This window comes from Pelecanus crispus, chromosome 3 (assembly GCF_030463565.1).
Source record: "Pelecanus crispus isolate bPelCri1 chromosome 3, bPelCri1.pri, whole genome shotgun sequence".
Classification (NCBI taxonomy): Eukaryota; Metazoa; Chordata; class Aves; order Pelecaniformes; family Pelecanidae; genus Pelecanus; species Pelecanus crispus.
Genome location: NC_134645.1, coordinates 111,524,024 through 111,538,548, shown reverse-complemented (window position 1 = coordinate 111,538,548; position 14,525 = coordinate 111,524,024). Strand labels below are relative to the sequence as shown.

The window sequence follows — 14,525 nt, the reverse complement described above, 5'->3', positions numbered from 1 at the left end:
ACTCCAATGTTTTCACCTGGGATAGTCAAAGCACGGAGGAGGTTGGAGAAAAGGTATTTATCTACTTTGGACCTGACACCACAGAAGAACCACAATATATTTAAGGTGATGTTAGAAACCTAAAAGGTAATCTGGTTTTGTGTTCTCACACAAGATTTGTTTTGAGAAAGTGTGGAGATCACAGGAGTTAAGGATGCAACCATTCTTCTTCTAAGTACAGGTATATCCTGGTGGTCCTCTTACACCTCCTTGCCAGTGTACACACCTACCCTAAACTATCAACCGAACATAATTCGGGACAAATCCGACAGATTCTCCTGGTTCAGCAGGTAAGTTGCAGCACTAAGAGGGGGTAGTCCAAGGGTTGTGTATGTGAGTCTTCCAGACCAGGGCAGAAACAGGACTTTAGTTTGTTGAAGTTGCTTCTTCCAATAAGGGTTTCTTTCTCCCTTCTTTTTTTCCTCGTCTCTTCTCTTTGCTCTCTGTCTTTTTCCCTCTCCTTTCCCTTCCTTTTCTTTCTCTTCCCTTCTCCACCCCTCTCACTTCCCTTCATTTTCCCTTCCTTCTCTCCCCTCCCGGGGTGCACGCAGCCGCCCGTCCCAGGGGGTACCTTCCCGGGGCGGAGGCGAGGGCCGGGGAGCCGCAGCCCGGGGGCGAGGGCCGGGGAGCCGCTGCCCCGCGGTCCGTGCGCAGGGCGGCGCGGAGCCCCCGCGGCGGGGCGGCCGCCCAGCCCGCCGCCGGCCGGGGCGGGCCCACCGCCGTCCCCTCCTCCAGCCTGCGCGGGGGGACGGGATCGCCCCGCCGCCGACCAGAGCGGCAGCCGCGGCCGGGGAGCGGAGCGGGCGCGACGCGGACCTGCCGGAGCCCCTCTCCTCCTCCTCCTCCTCCTCCTGCCCCGCAGCATGGCCCGGCGCGACGCGGCGGCCGCCCGCGGCCTCTGCCTCCTGCTCCTGCTGCTGCTCCGCAGCGGGGGGCTCGCCCCCCCCGCCGCCGCGCAGCCCCCGCCGCCGCCGCCGCCGCCTCAGCAGCGCGGGAGCGTGTGGTGCCCCAGCCGCTGCCTCTGCTTCCGCAGCACGGTGCGCTGCATGCATCTCATGCTGGAGAGCGTCCCCGCCGTGTCCCCCCAGACCACCATCCTGTGAGTAGCCGGGCGGGCGCTGCCGCCGCTCGGCGGGCAGGGAGGGGGGCGGAGGGAGGGCAGAGGAGGAGGAGGAGGAGGGGATACCTGGGGTGGGAGGCACTTTGGGTGGCGGTGGAGCCTCGGCCCTTTGTCTGCGGTCGGGGGAGCGGGGCTGGACCCGCGGCGGTGGCTCTGCCCGGGCGGCCCCGGGCGCCCCCCGCTGCTGGCGTGGCTCCTCGGTGAGCGGCGCCGGGGCGGCCCGGGGGGGCTGGCCCGGGCTGAGCTGTCCCGGGCTGGGCTGGGCTGGGCTCGCCGCCCCCTGGCCCCGCGGGCCGTGCCGGGGGTGGCGGTGCCCGGCGGGCTCCTGCCCGGCTGCGGCAGCGCGGGGGGCGAGTGGGGGCTGGCCGGTGCCCGGGTTTGCGGGGGCGGCTAGGGGTGGATATTCTGGTTAACCTGCGGGCATTGTGCCTCCGGCTGGGTCGTCCCTAGAAGGGTTTTGCTGCTTCCTTAGCGTCATGCTTAAAAGCATCCTCAGTTGGCAGGAGGATCGACAGGGATATATGCAGCGCTTTCTGTTCCGCACCGAGACGTGGTGCACATCTGAGCAAACCGCGACCCAAACCCTGGGCTTACTGAAAACTAACCCGGTTCAAGTTCCTGTAGAGACTTGTGGACAGAATTTAATGTCCTGGTTTTTAATTCAGGCACTAATGTGTCAGTTGAAGTGTCGGCCACTCCTCTATAGCGTCTGGTCACTGTTTTGAGTGGGATTGTGTTGGTAGTAAAATTCAGTATTGACAATGATTAACATTTATTTAATTCGCGTTGATTTTACTGAAACGGTTACGCTTCCAGCCATATTTGCCTGTAATAAATGCAAAGTTCCAAACGAACATCACACGCTATTTTGTTTCGAGGCTTACTGTGAGAAACGGATTTGTTCCACCGACCTGCTTATATGTTACTTGGGCTCAGAAAGCTCTTGGCACCAGCCCTGTCCTTCCCTTACACACATGCAGCCATGGAAGCTGAGCAGAGCTTGGCCCTGGGAATTTTCTGCGGGGCCTCCTGTAATAAATTGACTTGTGACTTTGTCAGATATTTTCAAAAGGGATCTATAAAGCCTTGGTGTGTTTCAGCTTCCAAGTATTATTTAATGCGAGGAGTACAGTCATTTAACATTAACTGAGTCCCTTTTTGGCAAGAAGCGCAGCCTTTTGGCAGAATGGGATTAGTCCTGCAGTACTTGTAAACCTTTTAGGGAATAATGCAGGAAGTGGGTGGTTAATGTTTCTTACATTTGAAACGAAGTACATTTACAGAACACCTTTTGCCTTGAGATTACAGGAAACTGTGTAAAGCTAGTTTTGTGAATTATCTTAAATGTAAAAAAAAAAAAAAAGAAGACTCTTTAGCGTATGGAGTCAAGTCTTAATGGCTTGGTTTCATGTTAAAAGTAGAAGGACCTGCAACAGCAGAAAGTATTAGATTAAACCTAGCCAGGGTGGAGCTCCCCTTATGTGGGTATTTATGATCTTGCAGTGAGTCAGAGGAGAATGTGTGAACAATGCAAGCATTATACTCATCTAACCCCACTAATATATCAAATTGTCTAGTATCCCAAATCTGAATTATCATTCTGGTATAATGCAAGCTACAATGCAACTGAAGTAATGCAAAAGAAGTTAAAAACGTTTTTTCAGCTTGACAAAGAACAGTAATTCTCAAAATACACCTGCAGATGACCAGCATTCTTTAAAACGTAATGGTGGGCTTACTTGTCATCTGGTAATGGGTATTCTCCTTTTTTACCAACCGACTAGGGGACTGTTATAAATAAGATCAGTGATACTACGTCTGTGAATGCACAATTACTCCTTCTCCTACAGTTTGGCTGAATGGCTGTGAATGGAGAGGAGACGGGCCAGAAGATAGGCAATATGAATCTCTGGGACAAAGAAAAATGGTACAATTTATTTCATAATCAGTTGTTTGAAGGTACCAATTATACATAAATAACTTACCTATTGTATATGAATTGCCTACCTTTAGCTGTAGGATGTACTTGCAGAATAATTATTACATATCTGAGGTAGTCATTGAATTACCAGTTGGTAATTTCTACCTTACTGCTATGTAGAACTGCAGTTCTACACAGCAGTGCTATACTTCATGGACGTAGCCCATCACCCACAGAGGGCTTTCTACACTCAAGAATAGTTTCTTTTTTAAGCATGAAAGTAAGAAGCAGTTACTTAATCTCTGGTTTGACTCTCACGGTTTGTCTTTCATGTGGAGCCTGTATATTAAATGTATTTTCTTTAGTAGTGATGTTGATAGCTACATAATTAGAAATAATGAATTAATTTCAATTGAATGCCTTCTCCTTTAAAACACGGATTTATGAAATCCTGCGAAGTGTGTTTCTGATGGGTTAAGCCCATTTTTACTGGCATTAGTAGATTCCACATTCTTGTCTGGTTTATTTCTTCCTGAGGATGCAGATTGACCATGCAAAGTAATTTTGTAAAAAAAAAAAATCACCACAATTTTTTTGTCATCTATAAGTATATAGTTATATTGGTTTTTGCTGAGCACTGGTTCTGAAAACTGTCCCATTTTGGAAGCTGAGTTGACTTTGCTCTACTTCACATATAATTTGTTATATGGATTAAAACGGCATGGGGCCCAGACCAACAGTGCAGCCAAATGTTTTTCCCCACATATCAAAAATGTCTACTCCTAATCTCAGGCTCTCTTTTGAAAACTGTTCATAACATTACTAGTTGCTGACCTTGCCAGTGCTATTCTGGCTGTACATTTTCTCACTCTCTCCTGCTTCCCCCACTTTCTGGCACTTCCCCCTTCCCTGCTGCAGGCTGGGATCCACAGCTTGGATTTCTTCTGCAGGGTGGATTCTGCCAGCTTCAAAAGTGCTCGTGGAGCCTTGCGTGAGCACATGGTTTCACCCAAGATGAGATTACTGCCAGACTCTTTGTAGGACTAGGACTGGCATCCCAGTCAGCAGGTCCTGCGCTGACTTCCCTTAAGAATGGAGACCCACCTCCAAAGCGGTTTGCAAAACCACTTCATGCCTTTCCTTTCATCTCTGACTAAATATAGAGTACTCATGTATTCATGGAAATTGCTGAAACGTATTTATATTAGACCATTTAAACGGTTGAGGAACGTAAAATTCTGGATACAGTACTATTGCTGTCCTCTTTTCCCTGAATTGTAGCCTATTGTACATTTATTTAGGGGATTTCTGTGTTTTACAGCCATTTCTAGTTCATGGTGTTTGTAATTCTGACAGGGGTCCTTTGAGTGTTGATGCAATATGTTACTATTTGTATCTTGCCCAAACATGACCAAAATGCAAACCTGTCTACAGGACTAGTTACACATACCCAGACCAATATTTGTTCAAAGTTTTTCTTGGCAGCACCTGGATGCTCTCTGATTTTTTGCTAGCTGTACAAGCATAATTGCATTCACTGCAGTTGCGTCTCAAAGACTGAACAAGAATAGAAACTAATGTTCTGTTGTAAGTGGAAAAGGTAAAGTAGAAATTGACAAAAAATAATTGTCACAAAAGAAAGTTAACTTGATTTGCCCTAAGAATGGCATGCAAATTATTGAGGAGAAAAATTTATTTTGAAATAAGTCACTTGGAATAATATTTGCTATGGGTAATTATTACTTTGTCTTTCCTGTATGTCTGTTATGAATAAAACACCTTTTCAATATGCATGTATAATTTTAAGTCATCAGACCTTACTAGGACTTTTAAAATTGTAATCGTTCCAGGTAAGTAGCTTTTGAAGGTAGTCACTGAAATTAAATTGAAGACAACGGTCTCAGTTGCTTGTTACTGCTTTTGTTTCCATGATACCAACATATTCTACAAATTGGATAGTTTACAGTGCATGCCTTTTTATTTATCTATTTAATTTCTGGTTTGTAGTGTAAATGTCAAGGACCCACCCAAAGGGAAAGGGGAAGGTGTTAGTTGTTTAATTCTATGGTGAGTTGCTAGACAGCTGTGTAAGAAGTACTTACATCTTTTTTATAGCTCCGTGAGAATTTTTGTGGAATCTGATGTACACTCACAGTGCCAGTGAAAAGCATTACTGACGCTTTTCAAGAGCATCTATCTTAATACAATTAAAAAAACCAAAACTGAATTACACAAATCACACATCTGTTTGGAGTATACATGAATTACCAAAGAGATAGAGGTAATGGAAATGCAATGACATTTTGCATTTCAGTGTTGATTTGTGATAACATTATGCCTCCTAACAGGGTCATTTAGGGAAAAGAAATGGGTGATATGTATGAATTCTGTCAGTGCGGGAGTCTCTGGGCTATCATAGCAGAATGATGCATGGTATTTGTAGATCTGCTGTTCGCAAATGATGCATTATCAGTCAGCAAACCACCATCCCATTCTCATCTGAAAAATGCAGGATCCTTTCTTCCAGTCAGATCTTTGAAACCCTTTTAGAAAACTTTCAGGAGATTTAGCAATTAAGACAGCAAATAAATACACCTCAACACTGTGAATGACAAAGAATTGTAGTCTCAAATCTGGACTGTGAGTAAGCTTGATGACTTCATTGCTGAGCATCAATTTACATATAGGAGGTAGTTGAGAGATATGACATTGGTATAAGATTTTAGTTAAGACACAGAGATTTGTATATACTTAGTGTTCAAAAAAGAAGAACAGATACTGAAGGTTTACCTGAAGTGTTTGAGAATAACTGAATACAGACACAGATCTTGACAGATTCTTGGCTGGGCAGCAAACTGCATTAGATGCCAGTGATGATTTGCTTGAATTACACAAAACAGGGGGAAAGCATAAGATTATTTCAATAAAAATTATCTTAGGTCTTCCTTCATGGAAATTCTATGACCAAGTGCAGAATTCAATTTGAGATTAAAACACCTGCATTTAGGTCTCTGTACCCAAGAGTTTACAGCCATGTTTGGTGTCTGAGCTTCCCTTCTAGTGAGTAGCAACTTAGCCAATACAGTCCATAGTGCCCGGAGCAGGAGTCGGCTCACCCAAAAGGGGACACCTAGGACTATCTAGCACCATTTGAATTCCCTTGAGAAAATAATATCTAGATGCCAGATGCCTCTCCAAAAAGGACACAGGTCTCCCATTGGGACTGTGTCATGCCTGCTTGCTCCCAACAGATGTCTGAGATAGCCTAGGACATCTAAACCAACAGCAGGCACTGCTGTTTGGACAACTGAATTAAGCTGCTACTGTTTGGGCAGTTTATTAATTTGTTCATGCCTTCTCCAGCATGAGTATGTTGACTAGTCTTCTGTTGACAATAAAAGGAGTTTAAACATCTGTATGTAGATGTTGCTATTTATTTGCCTAAACAAAAGCTTAAAATATCTTTCAGAAGATAATATTTTTGTAGTATTTTCAACAGAAAGAAACTACTTGCAAAAATCAGGCTAAGGATTCGTATGCAATACAGAAAGTAACTTACTTTATGTTAATTGTTGCTAAAAGGAGAGTATTTCTCCTCCATCAAGCCCCGTTCTCTGGGTACCAACAAATCAAATAAATACTGCAAAAGATACTAAACCTCCACAGCAAAGCAACTTTGGAGGGTGCGTAGGATGTAAACCCAGCTAAAGGCATTCCCGGGCAATCTGTCTGTACTGCTGATGGAAGGAGCCAGGACCAAGACATGAATGTGTTAAGGAGACATTTGCAGAGCTTGCAGACAGAATGTGCTTGGTCATTAGCAGGGGGCAGAAGGGCACAACATTAGTAGAGTGTGTGGCATTTGCTGGGAGACATTAGGCAAAGCTGCTGAGGGATGCAGCAGAAAGCCCAAATGAGTCTTCATTTCAAGAACGTATCTGCAAGTCACTAGATCCACTACTGGGAAAGTAGTTTTGTCATCTCAGCAGCAGGTGAACCCTCATCAAATTCTTTGTTGAAGAATGGGAAAACGTGGAGCAAGATCATACCCATCGTTTCCTGCAAGTATCTTGCTGTATATTTAACACACTGTCATCAGAGGAATACATTGTCTTATGTTACAGTTAATAAATAAAATTTCTGTTTTTCATTGTTTTTTTTCTAAGATGTATTTTTGAACAGTAAAAAATTAACATTTGAGTGTTAAAATGCTAAATACATATTTATTTACAGAAAGATGTCCGTAATGAATAAAACCAAAGATCCATGTGACCTAATAATATCTGTTCTCTGAGGGTGACTGAAAGTGCAGCTTGTAAAACAAGTAGACAGCACAGAGCAGCATATGGTGGTTCATCCCCATAATAATTAGCAGCTTAGGGATTTTCTGAGCTAAAGATTATTTCCATATTACACGTAAATCTTGACGGATTTCTCCTCCACAAATTGTTTAACTTCTTTTTTTCAACTAATATAGCTATTACTTACACTGATAATTTTTGGTGACAAGGAGTACTACACAAACTACATGGTGTAAATTGCTCTCTTCTTTTGTTTGAAGCCTGCAAGTTGCTAGCTTCACTGGGTGTCCCCCATTTCTTCTGTTGGAAGAGACAGCGACTACTTGATCCCTCTCTTATCATCTCGATGTCAGCCATGATTTTATGACTTTTGATCCTAAGCTTCTCCATTCATTTCTTTTTAAAGTTGAGGAGTCTTCTCACCGAAAGGCCAGTGTTCTTAACCTCTCATCATGTGAATTGCTCCTTCCCCACTCCGCTGTGTTTTGAGGTGAGGGAATTACAAGTTTCCCCAGTATTTGCATGGACAAATCTGGTATGTGGGCTAACTGGGGATTTATAGAGCAGCATTAGGATGGTCTCTTGTTTTTATTTTCTGTTCCTTTCCTAGTAATTCCCAACATCTTATTTCCTTTTCTTGAACTGTTATTTTCATGGAATTATCAAGGGTAGCCTAAGATCTTGTCCATAAGTAGTAATGATCAGTTCTAGGCCTTCCGCTTTATTTGTGAAGTTTGTACTAATATGTATTAGGTCTGCATTTTAATAGCCATTCATGGATTGCTGACAGGTCCTTCTGCTGTTCTTCCTAGTCAGACTTTGTTAAAATAGGTAAATATCATAACCAAAACTTTGTTTTCTCTGTTGTTCATCCCTTCTCCACTTATGAATAAACTGAACAATGCAGAACCCAGCACAACTCTCTGTGAAACCGGTGACCTTCCCCCACTATGAAAATTCACCATTTACTACCAACATCCCTTTATATGCTCATGTGGTCTGTGTAGGATATTTGCTTTCTAGCTGTTTCAAAGCTTTGGGAGTTTGGACTGGTCAGCACAAGATTCTTTCATTTGTTCTACTGAAACGTTTTATTCAAAATTTGATAACTAAGGCTGTTAAGATTTTTTGTAATATGTAACAGAACTGCAACAGTTCTGTTTAATAGCTTTATCAATGATCTGGATAAGGGGATCGAGTGCACCCTCAGTAAGTTTGCAGATGACATCAAGTTGGGCAGGAGTGTTGATCTGCTGGAGCGTAGGAAGGCTCCACAGAGGCATCTGGACAGGCTGGATCGATGGGCTGAGGCCAACTGCATGAGGTTCAACAAGGCCAAGTGCCAGGTCCTGCACTTGGGTCACAACAACCCCATGCAACACTACAGGCTTGGGGAAGAGTGGCTGGAAAGCTGCCTGGCTGAAAAGGACCTGGGGGTGTTGGTCGACAGCCGGCTGAGCATGAGCCAGCAGTGTGCCCAGGTGGCCAAGAAGGCCAACAGCATCCTGGCTTGTATCAGGAATAGTGTGGCCAGCAGGAGCAGGGAGGTGATTGTGCCCCTGTACTCGGCACTGGTGAGGCCACACCTGGAATACTGTGTCCAGTTTTGGGCCCCTCACTACAAGAAAGACATTGAGGTGCTGGAGTGTGTCCAGAGAAGGGCAACGAAGCTGGTGAAGGGTCTGGAGCACAGGGCTGATGGGGAGCGGCTGAGGGAGCTGGGGGTGTTCAGCCTGGAGAAGAGGAGGCTGAGGGGAGACCTTCTTGCTCTCTATAAAGACCTGAAAGGAGGTTGTAGTGAGGTGGGTGTTGGTCTCTTCTCCCAAGTAACAAGTGATAGGACAAGAGATAATGGCCTCAAGATGCACCACGGGACATTTAGATTGGCTATTAGGAAAAATTTCTTCACGGAAAGGGTAGTCAAGCATTGGAACAGGCTGCCCAGGGAAGTGGTTGAGTCACCATCCCTGGAGGCATTTTGAAGATTTGTAGGCGTGGTGCTTAGGGCCATGGTTTAGTGGTGGACTTGGCAGTGTTAGGTTAATGGTTGGACTTGATGATCTATGATTCTAAGATTATATAGATCGGTGGGTTGCTTGGCATTGTTGTCTAGGCCCCCAGTTGAAAATCACAGTTTTAAACATATTTCTATCCTCCTGACTCTGCTAGCAGATAGCTTCAGTGCCTCTGCTGTTACTCAGTTTTCCCAAACAACAGCAAAATTAAAAGTGACAAGTTACATCAATTTTCATCATTACTTTGGGGAATTTAGGGACATGAGGGACACTGAATAAGAAATGTTTGAGTAGAAGAGACAAACATGGGATTACTCACTGGAAAGAGGAAGAAATGGATGCTTGGACATGAGTCAATATACACTTTCCCAAAGAAGGCTGGTGAAAAAACAACAGGGAGATGCCTATCCCTTGCATCATCAGGAGGGTCCGGATCTGAGACACAAGGAGAGGGGTGAGTGTCTCGTCTAACATTGTGGTAAACACATGCCTAAGAGAAAAATATGACTAAAAAATATTCCAACCTCCTCCATTTTTCTGAGTAGCTCTTACTGACTTCTCTCCCAGGTGAGGTCAGTGCTTATTAAGATATGAGATGGGGATGTCATTAGCCAGCAGAAAACTCGGTCATTTAGGTATTAAATAAATGTTAGGCTGCCCACATGTGCTTATGGATTGGCTTGTAAGAAAACTAAGTTTAAATTAAAAGGCTGAAATTCTAGCAGAAAAGAAAAATAGAAAGTATAGCCAGTCAAGAAGATAACAGATCTCGGGGTAAAGACCGAAGGAAGCCATGGAAAGAAAACAACAGAATATAATAGAAGAAATTGCTATTGCTGTTATGACACGAAAAGACAGACTATTCAGACAACTATTCAGAAAATAATGAAGAGAAATAGTGCATGATGTGTAAATTGCATAATATTTTTTTTTGGTTACAAAATGTCCTTTTACAGGAATATTTTATTGTGTATAATGGGTAAAATAAAACTACTAGATTAATGTTTCTAGGCCCCAATTCTGTTTTCAGCAATTGAAAAACAAACTGTAAATATTCACCCATCTTGATTCATCTCTCAAAATGGTATTTTTTCAATTATTTCTTTTTTGATTCATATTTCTGAGACTTCCAAAGCTTATTGTAGTTTGTTTACAGTATTTTTCCCCACTTTATATATTATACTGTGATCAAATATTTTGGGCAGTCTAGATCTCATCTTGCAAATGTGAATTTATGCTTAGCTTTGTATACGAGTAATCCCCAGGCTTCTGATTCTTTCTGGGCTTGGACATTTGCTGAGTCTCCTTCCAGCAAGCCAAAGTGTTTACAGCCTTATAGGCTAAGATTTCACTTTGTAAGTGAAGGTCCATTTATAAAGGTGACATTTAAAATCTGCACCACACAAGCTAAATATTTATAGTTGCTTGTCTTTCTTTTTTACATATAAAAATAAGTTAATATTTTAAATACTTGTGTGTACGTCTGGGTTTGTATATATATACACGTACACATGCTATACATATTGTGTATGTGTGTGTATATATATACAGTAAAATGGAAACAACTGAGCCAAATAGTCTTTATCATTTGTTCCATTTGGATTTGATGAAAAAAAAAAAACCAAAACCAAAACAAAAATAGTTTTACAGGCTTTATTATTGCAAACACGGGCAGAGTTTCAAGACAATCCAAAGAGGTGGTGCAATGAGAGCTGGCTGAGCTGGAATGGAATGACTCAAATATTTCCTTTTCCTTCCTTTGCTTATCAGGCTGCCAAATTTGATTTCTTTTTGGTATGGAATTATTACTGTTGCTAATGAGAGTCAAGTGATTCTTTTAAAAACAAAACTGAACGAATGTTTAATTTATTGCAAATCACAAAGATTCTCAAACTTCTTGAGAAGGGTACAAGGGAGACAACGGTGTGGGCTCTCAGCTTCACGGCTTTTTGTTTAATGTGTATTTACAAAGATTAGCAAAGATTAGGACATTGAAGACTTTGTGCAGTGCCTGGCATGGCTTCTTGAACCTTGTGAAGGTTTGTAGAATGAAAACTGTGAAGTTTGGTGCAATGTAGCGTTCTCTCTTGGTTTTTTTCTGAGTCTTCTAAGTTTTACGAAGCAAAACAATGAGCATACGTATTTAAGTCCAAAATTAGTTTTAATGACTGTGACACTGTTCCCTTTTTTTGTTTTGATCTGTTGTTGTTCGGACTTTGAGATCTTTTATTCTCTTTCCAATTGACACTCCCCGGATCTTTCAGAAACATTTTCTTTCAGCATTCTTTCCCCTTAAATCACTTATTACAACAGTCTGCTCATCGCCTGGCTGGTCTAAAAAAGGAAGAGAGTATTACTTTATACACAGCATTTCTTTAACTAATGACTGTTTTTTGTAAGCCGGATGGTGACTGCTAAGTGTTGTGTTAGCCAGACTGATGGATTTAATAGCCGTTTGTTAGCCACATGGCTGCTGGTTTCCTTTGTAGGAGAAAAAAATATAGAATAGGCAAGTCCGTGCTTGCTTTGACTTATCTCCAGGCACTGTGAGCATCATAGCTGGGGCAGCATGAAATTCAGTGCAGACTTTCCAAAACAGTTAAGTTCACAGGCTTATAGCCTCTGTCCACGGTACACCATGCTCTACAGAAGGTAAATATTTTTGTTTTACATGGTTTTGGTTGGCCACTTCGAGATAAAATCTCACTCTGTGATATCTCATGGTGGCTTCTATTTAATGACTGATTATCATGATAATCAGATAAATTTCATGATAATCAGATGAAATCTGTCATCAGTATTCAAATCTTTAACGTGTGTCTGAATCAAAGTCTTAGAATGTTTTAATGGTGGATGAGGAAACTTTTTTTTCCAACTTTTAAAAAGTATTTTTGAAAATATGTGAGGCAGTGTGTGGTCTGGTGCACAGATAACTCTAGTGAGCTATTCAAAACTCAAAATAGATACAAATAAATGCCGCATTGCATTATCTGTTAAGATAATGTAAAAAGCTGGAGCAGCAGTGTGATGGTGTGGCATGTAAGATACACAGCAATTGATTTGCTGCTGGGAAACTGCCTGTCAAAGCAGGATGTCTTTTAAGGGCTATTTTGTCACTCTTTGGGATAATAACTAATTTGGGTTCAAGAAAAAAGTTTTGGTTTGATGGCATTTCGATAAACTCCCTGAGAAATTTGAGAGGTGGGAGTATTTTAAGTTATTTTTTGAAGACATAAACTACATCATAAAATTCAGGTTTTTGACTTAGGTAACATTCTCAGTCTCCAATAAAAAGGCCCAGGTGTTTGCTTTAAAGTGCCAGAGAAAGGACAGACTTTCATCGAGCAGGAAGAGCCGCAGAGCTGCAACAGGGCTGCAAGAGCCAGTGAGAGCAGTTTGATTATGTGAGTAGGTGGTTTGCTCTGGCCAGATTCAAGTCATTAACTTCCTGATTTAATTTTATTGGCCTGGGCGAAGCTTAAGTAAGTGTAATAGCACCTATGTAGGGGGTAGAATCAGCTAAAGGAAATCAATTAAAATGTTAGTTAAACTTTTATGTATAGATAAAGCATGTTTTATGTGTAGACTGAAGACATAGCTGTCAGGAGTGTAAATAGTTGCTACCAGGCAGTTATTAAAGGTCTGTAAAGACCTTTCTTAGGATAGAAATATCTCCTATATTTTATTTAAAGCAATTTTTAAAACTCAGACTATTCTTTTTCCTGAGTGCTCGGTCAATAAGCTAAATCACTTGAAATTTCTAAAATTTTGATACATGCTGAAACATCTTTCTTGATTCAGTAAATGACAGTTTTGAAAACTTAGCCAGAAAATCTTCTAATCTTCCCATTATGACAGGAGTATTTTCTGAGATGTTTTATACTGTGTCAACTTCATGTTCTTTCTGGAGTAGATGTTTTCTTTTTGACATCTTCTATTTTCCTTACACATTTTGGATACATCTTGCATGTGAAGAATTGCATAAAAGTAGTGGAAACAGAAGAAATACTGTCTAAAATGTAAAAATAGTCTGAGATACAATATTAAATAGAGATTTCCAACTGAACAGTTTGACAAAGTAATTTGAGTGGCAGAAAGTAAGATTTATAATATAAAATTATTAACTAGCATTCAGTGTCAATCTTTATACCAGTCATAACTGTATAAGAGATATCTATCCATCAATAGATGTAAGATACAACTACCTTCGGAAGAAATTTGTGGGTATGCCAAACACTTTAGATAGTACAGGGGAGGTTTTCCATTTTCAATGAACTTGCAATGTCAACAACACTTGGAGAACAGATGTAAGAGGTAGATAAATAACTTGTGTACAGCCCACACACTCAAGTACTCAGGTGTATTATGTAGGTCAGTTTTGTAACTCTGTGGCATGTGTTTATAATCCCTTATTCACCAAGGAAAGAAATAAGAACTAGTTGTGGTTTGGTACTCACCATTCAACAACATCAAGCTGAATTCAAACTAGTTTTATCTTTTCAATATTAGTAAAATTTTGAATTCCCACAATATATACGAAACCAGTAATATCTGTGCAACCCAGATTCTTCAGGTAACAGTTTTGCATTACCTTTCATTTACTTTTTTGCTGTGGATATCCAGAAGGAATTGGTTTTTAATAGTATTAGCATAGAGCAAGAACCTTTCTTGCTTGTCAGACATTGTTTATGACAGAATTTGCATCCTGGTTGGTTCTGAGGGTTTTTTGTTTGTTCCCCCCCCAATAACTACCTTCCCAAACTCTTTTCCTGAAAATCAGAAAAAATATGTATCTCATCATTAGTCTATAATAATAAATACATCTTAGTCTGTTATCTGAAATATAATTTGCATTTATAGGATCCTTAAATATTAAAATATCTTTTATTTACTTACTGGCTTTTGCAGGTTGACTTTGCTTTGAAAATATCCTTATTTCTCTGAAGGGATATTTCATTTTTCAGGAGCCAATCTTCTGGACAGTATAAACAAAAAAATGCTTTTAAAACAAACTGATGGTTGGGGTGGAATTAATTTATTTTATTTTTTAACTATGAACTTTGGAGATAAATGGACATCATGGTAGATGCCCATAAAATAAATTCTTTCTAAGATCTGGATCCACATGT

General features: G+C 41.4%; 1 protein-coding gene across 1 annotated transcript in view; it reads left to right on the top strand.

Annotated features, from left to right (window-relative positions):
• Positions 1 to 902: 902 nt before the first annotated feature.
• The window catches only part of PXDN (peroxidasin), a 94,709-nt gene continuing 81,086 nt past the window's right edge, over positions 903 to 14,525 (top strand). Inside the window, exon 1 of the mRNA XM_075707551.1 lies at positions 903 to 1,138. Within this exon, the coding sequence (XP_075563666.1) occupies positions 903 to 1,138 (236 nt within the window). The remainder of the gene's footprint in view (positions 1,139 to 14,525) is intronic.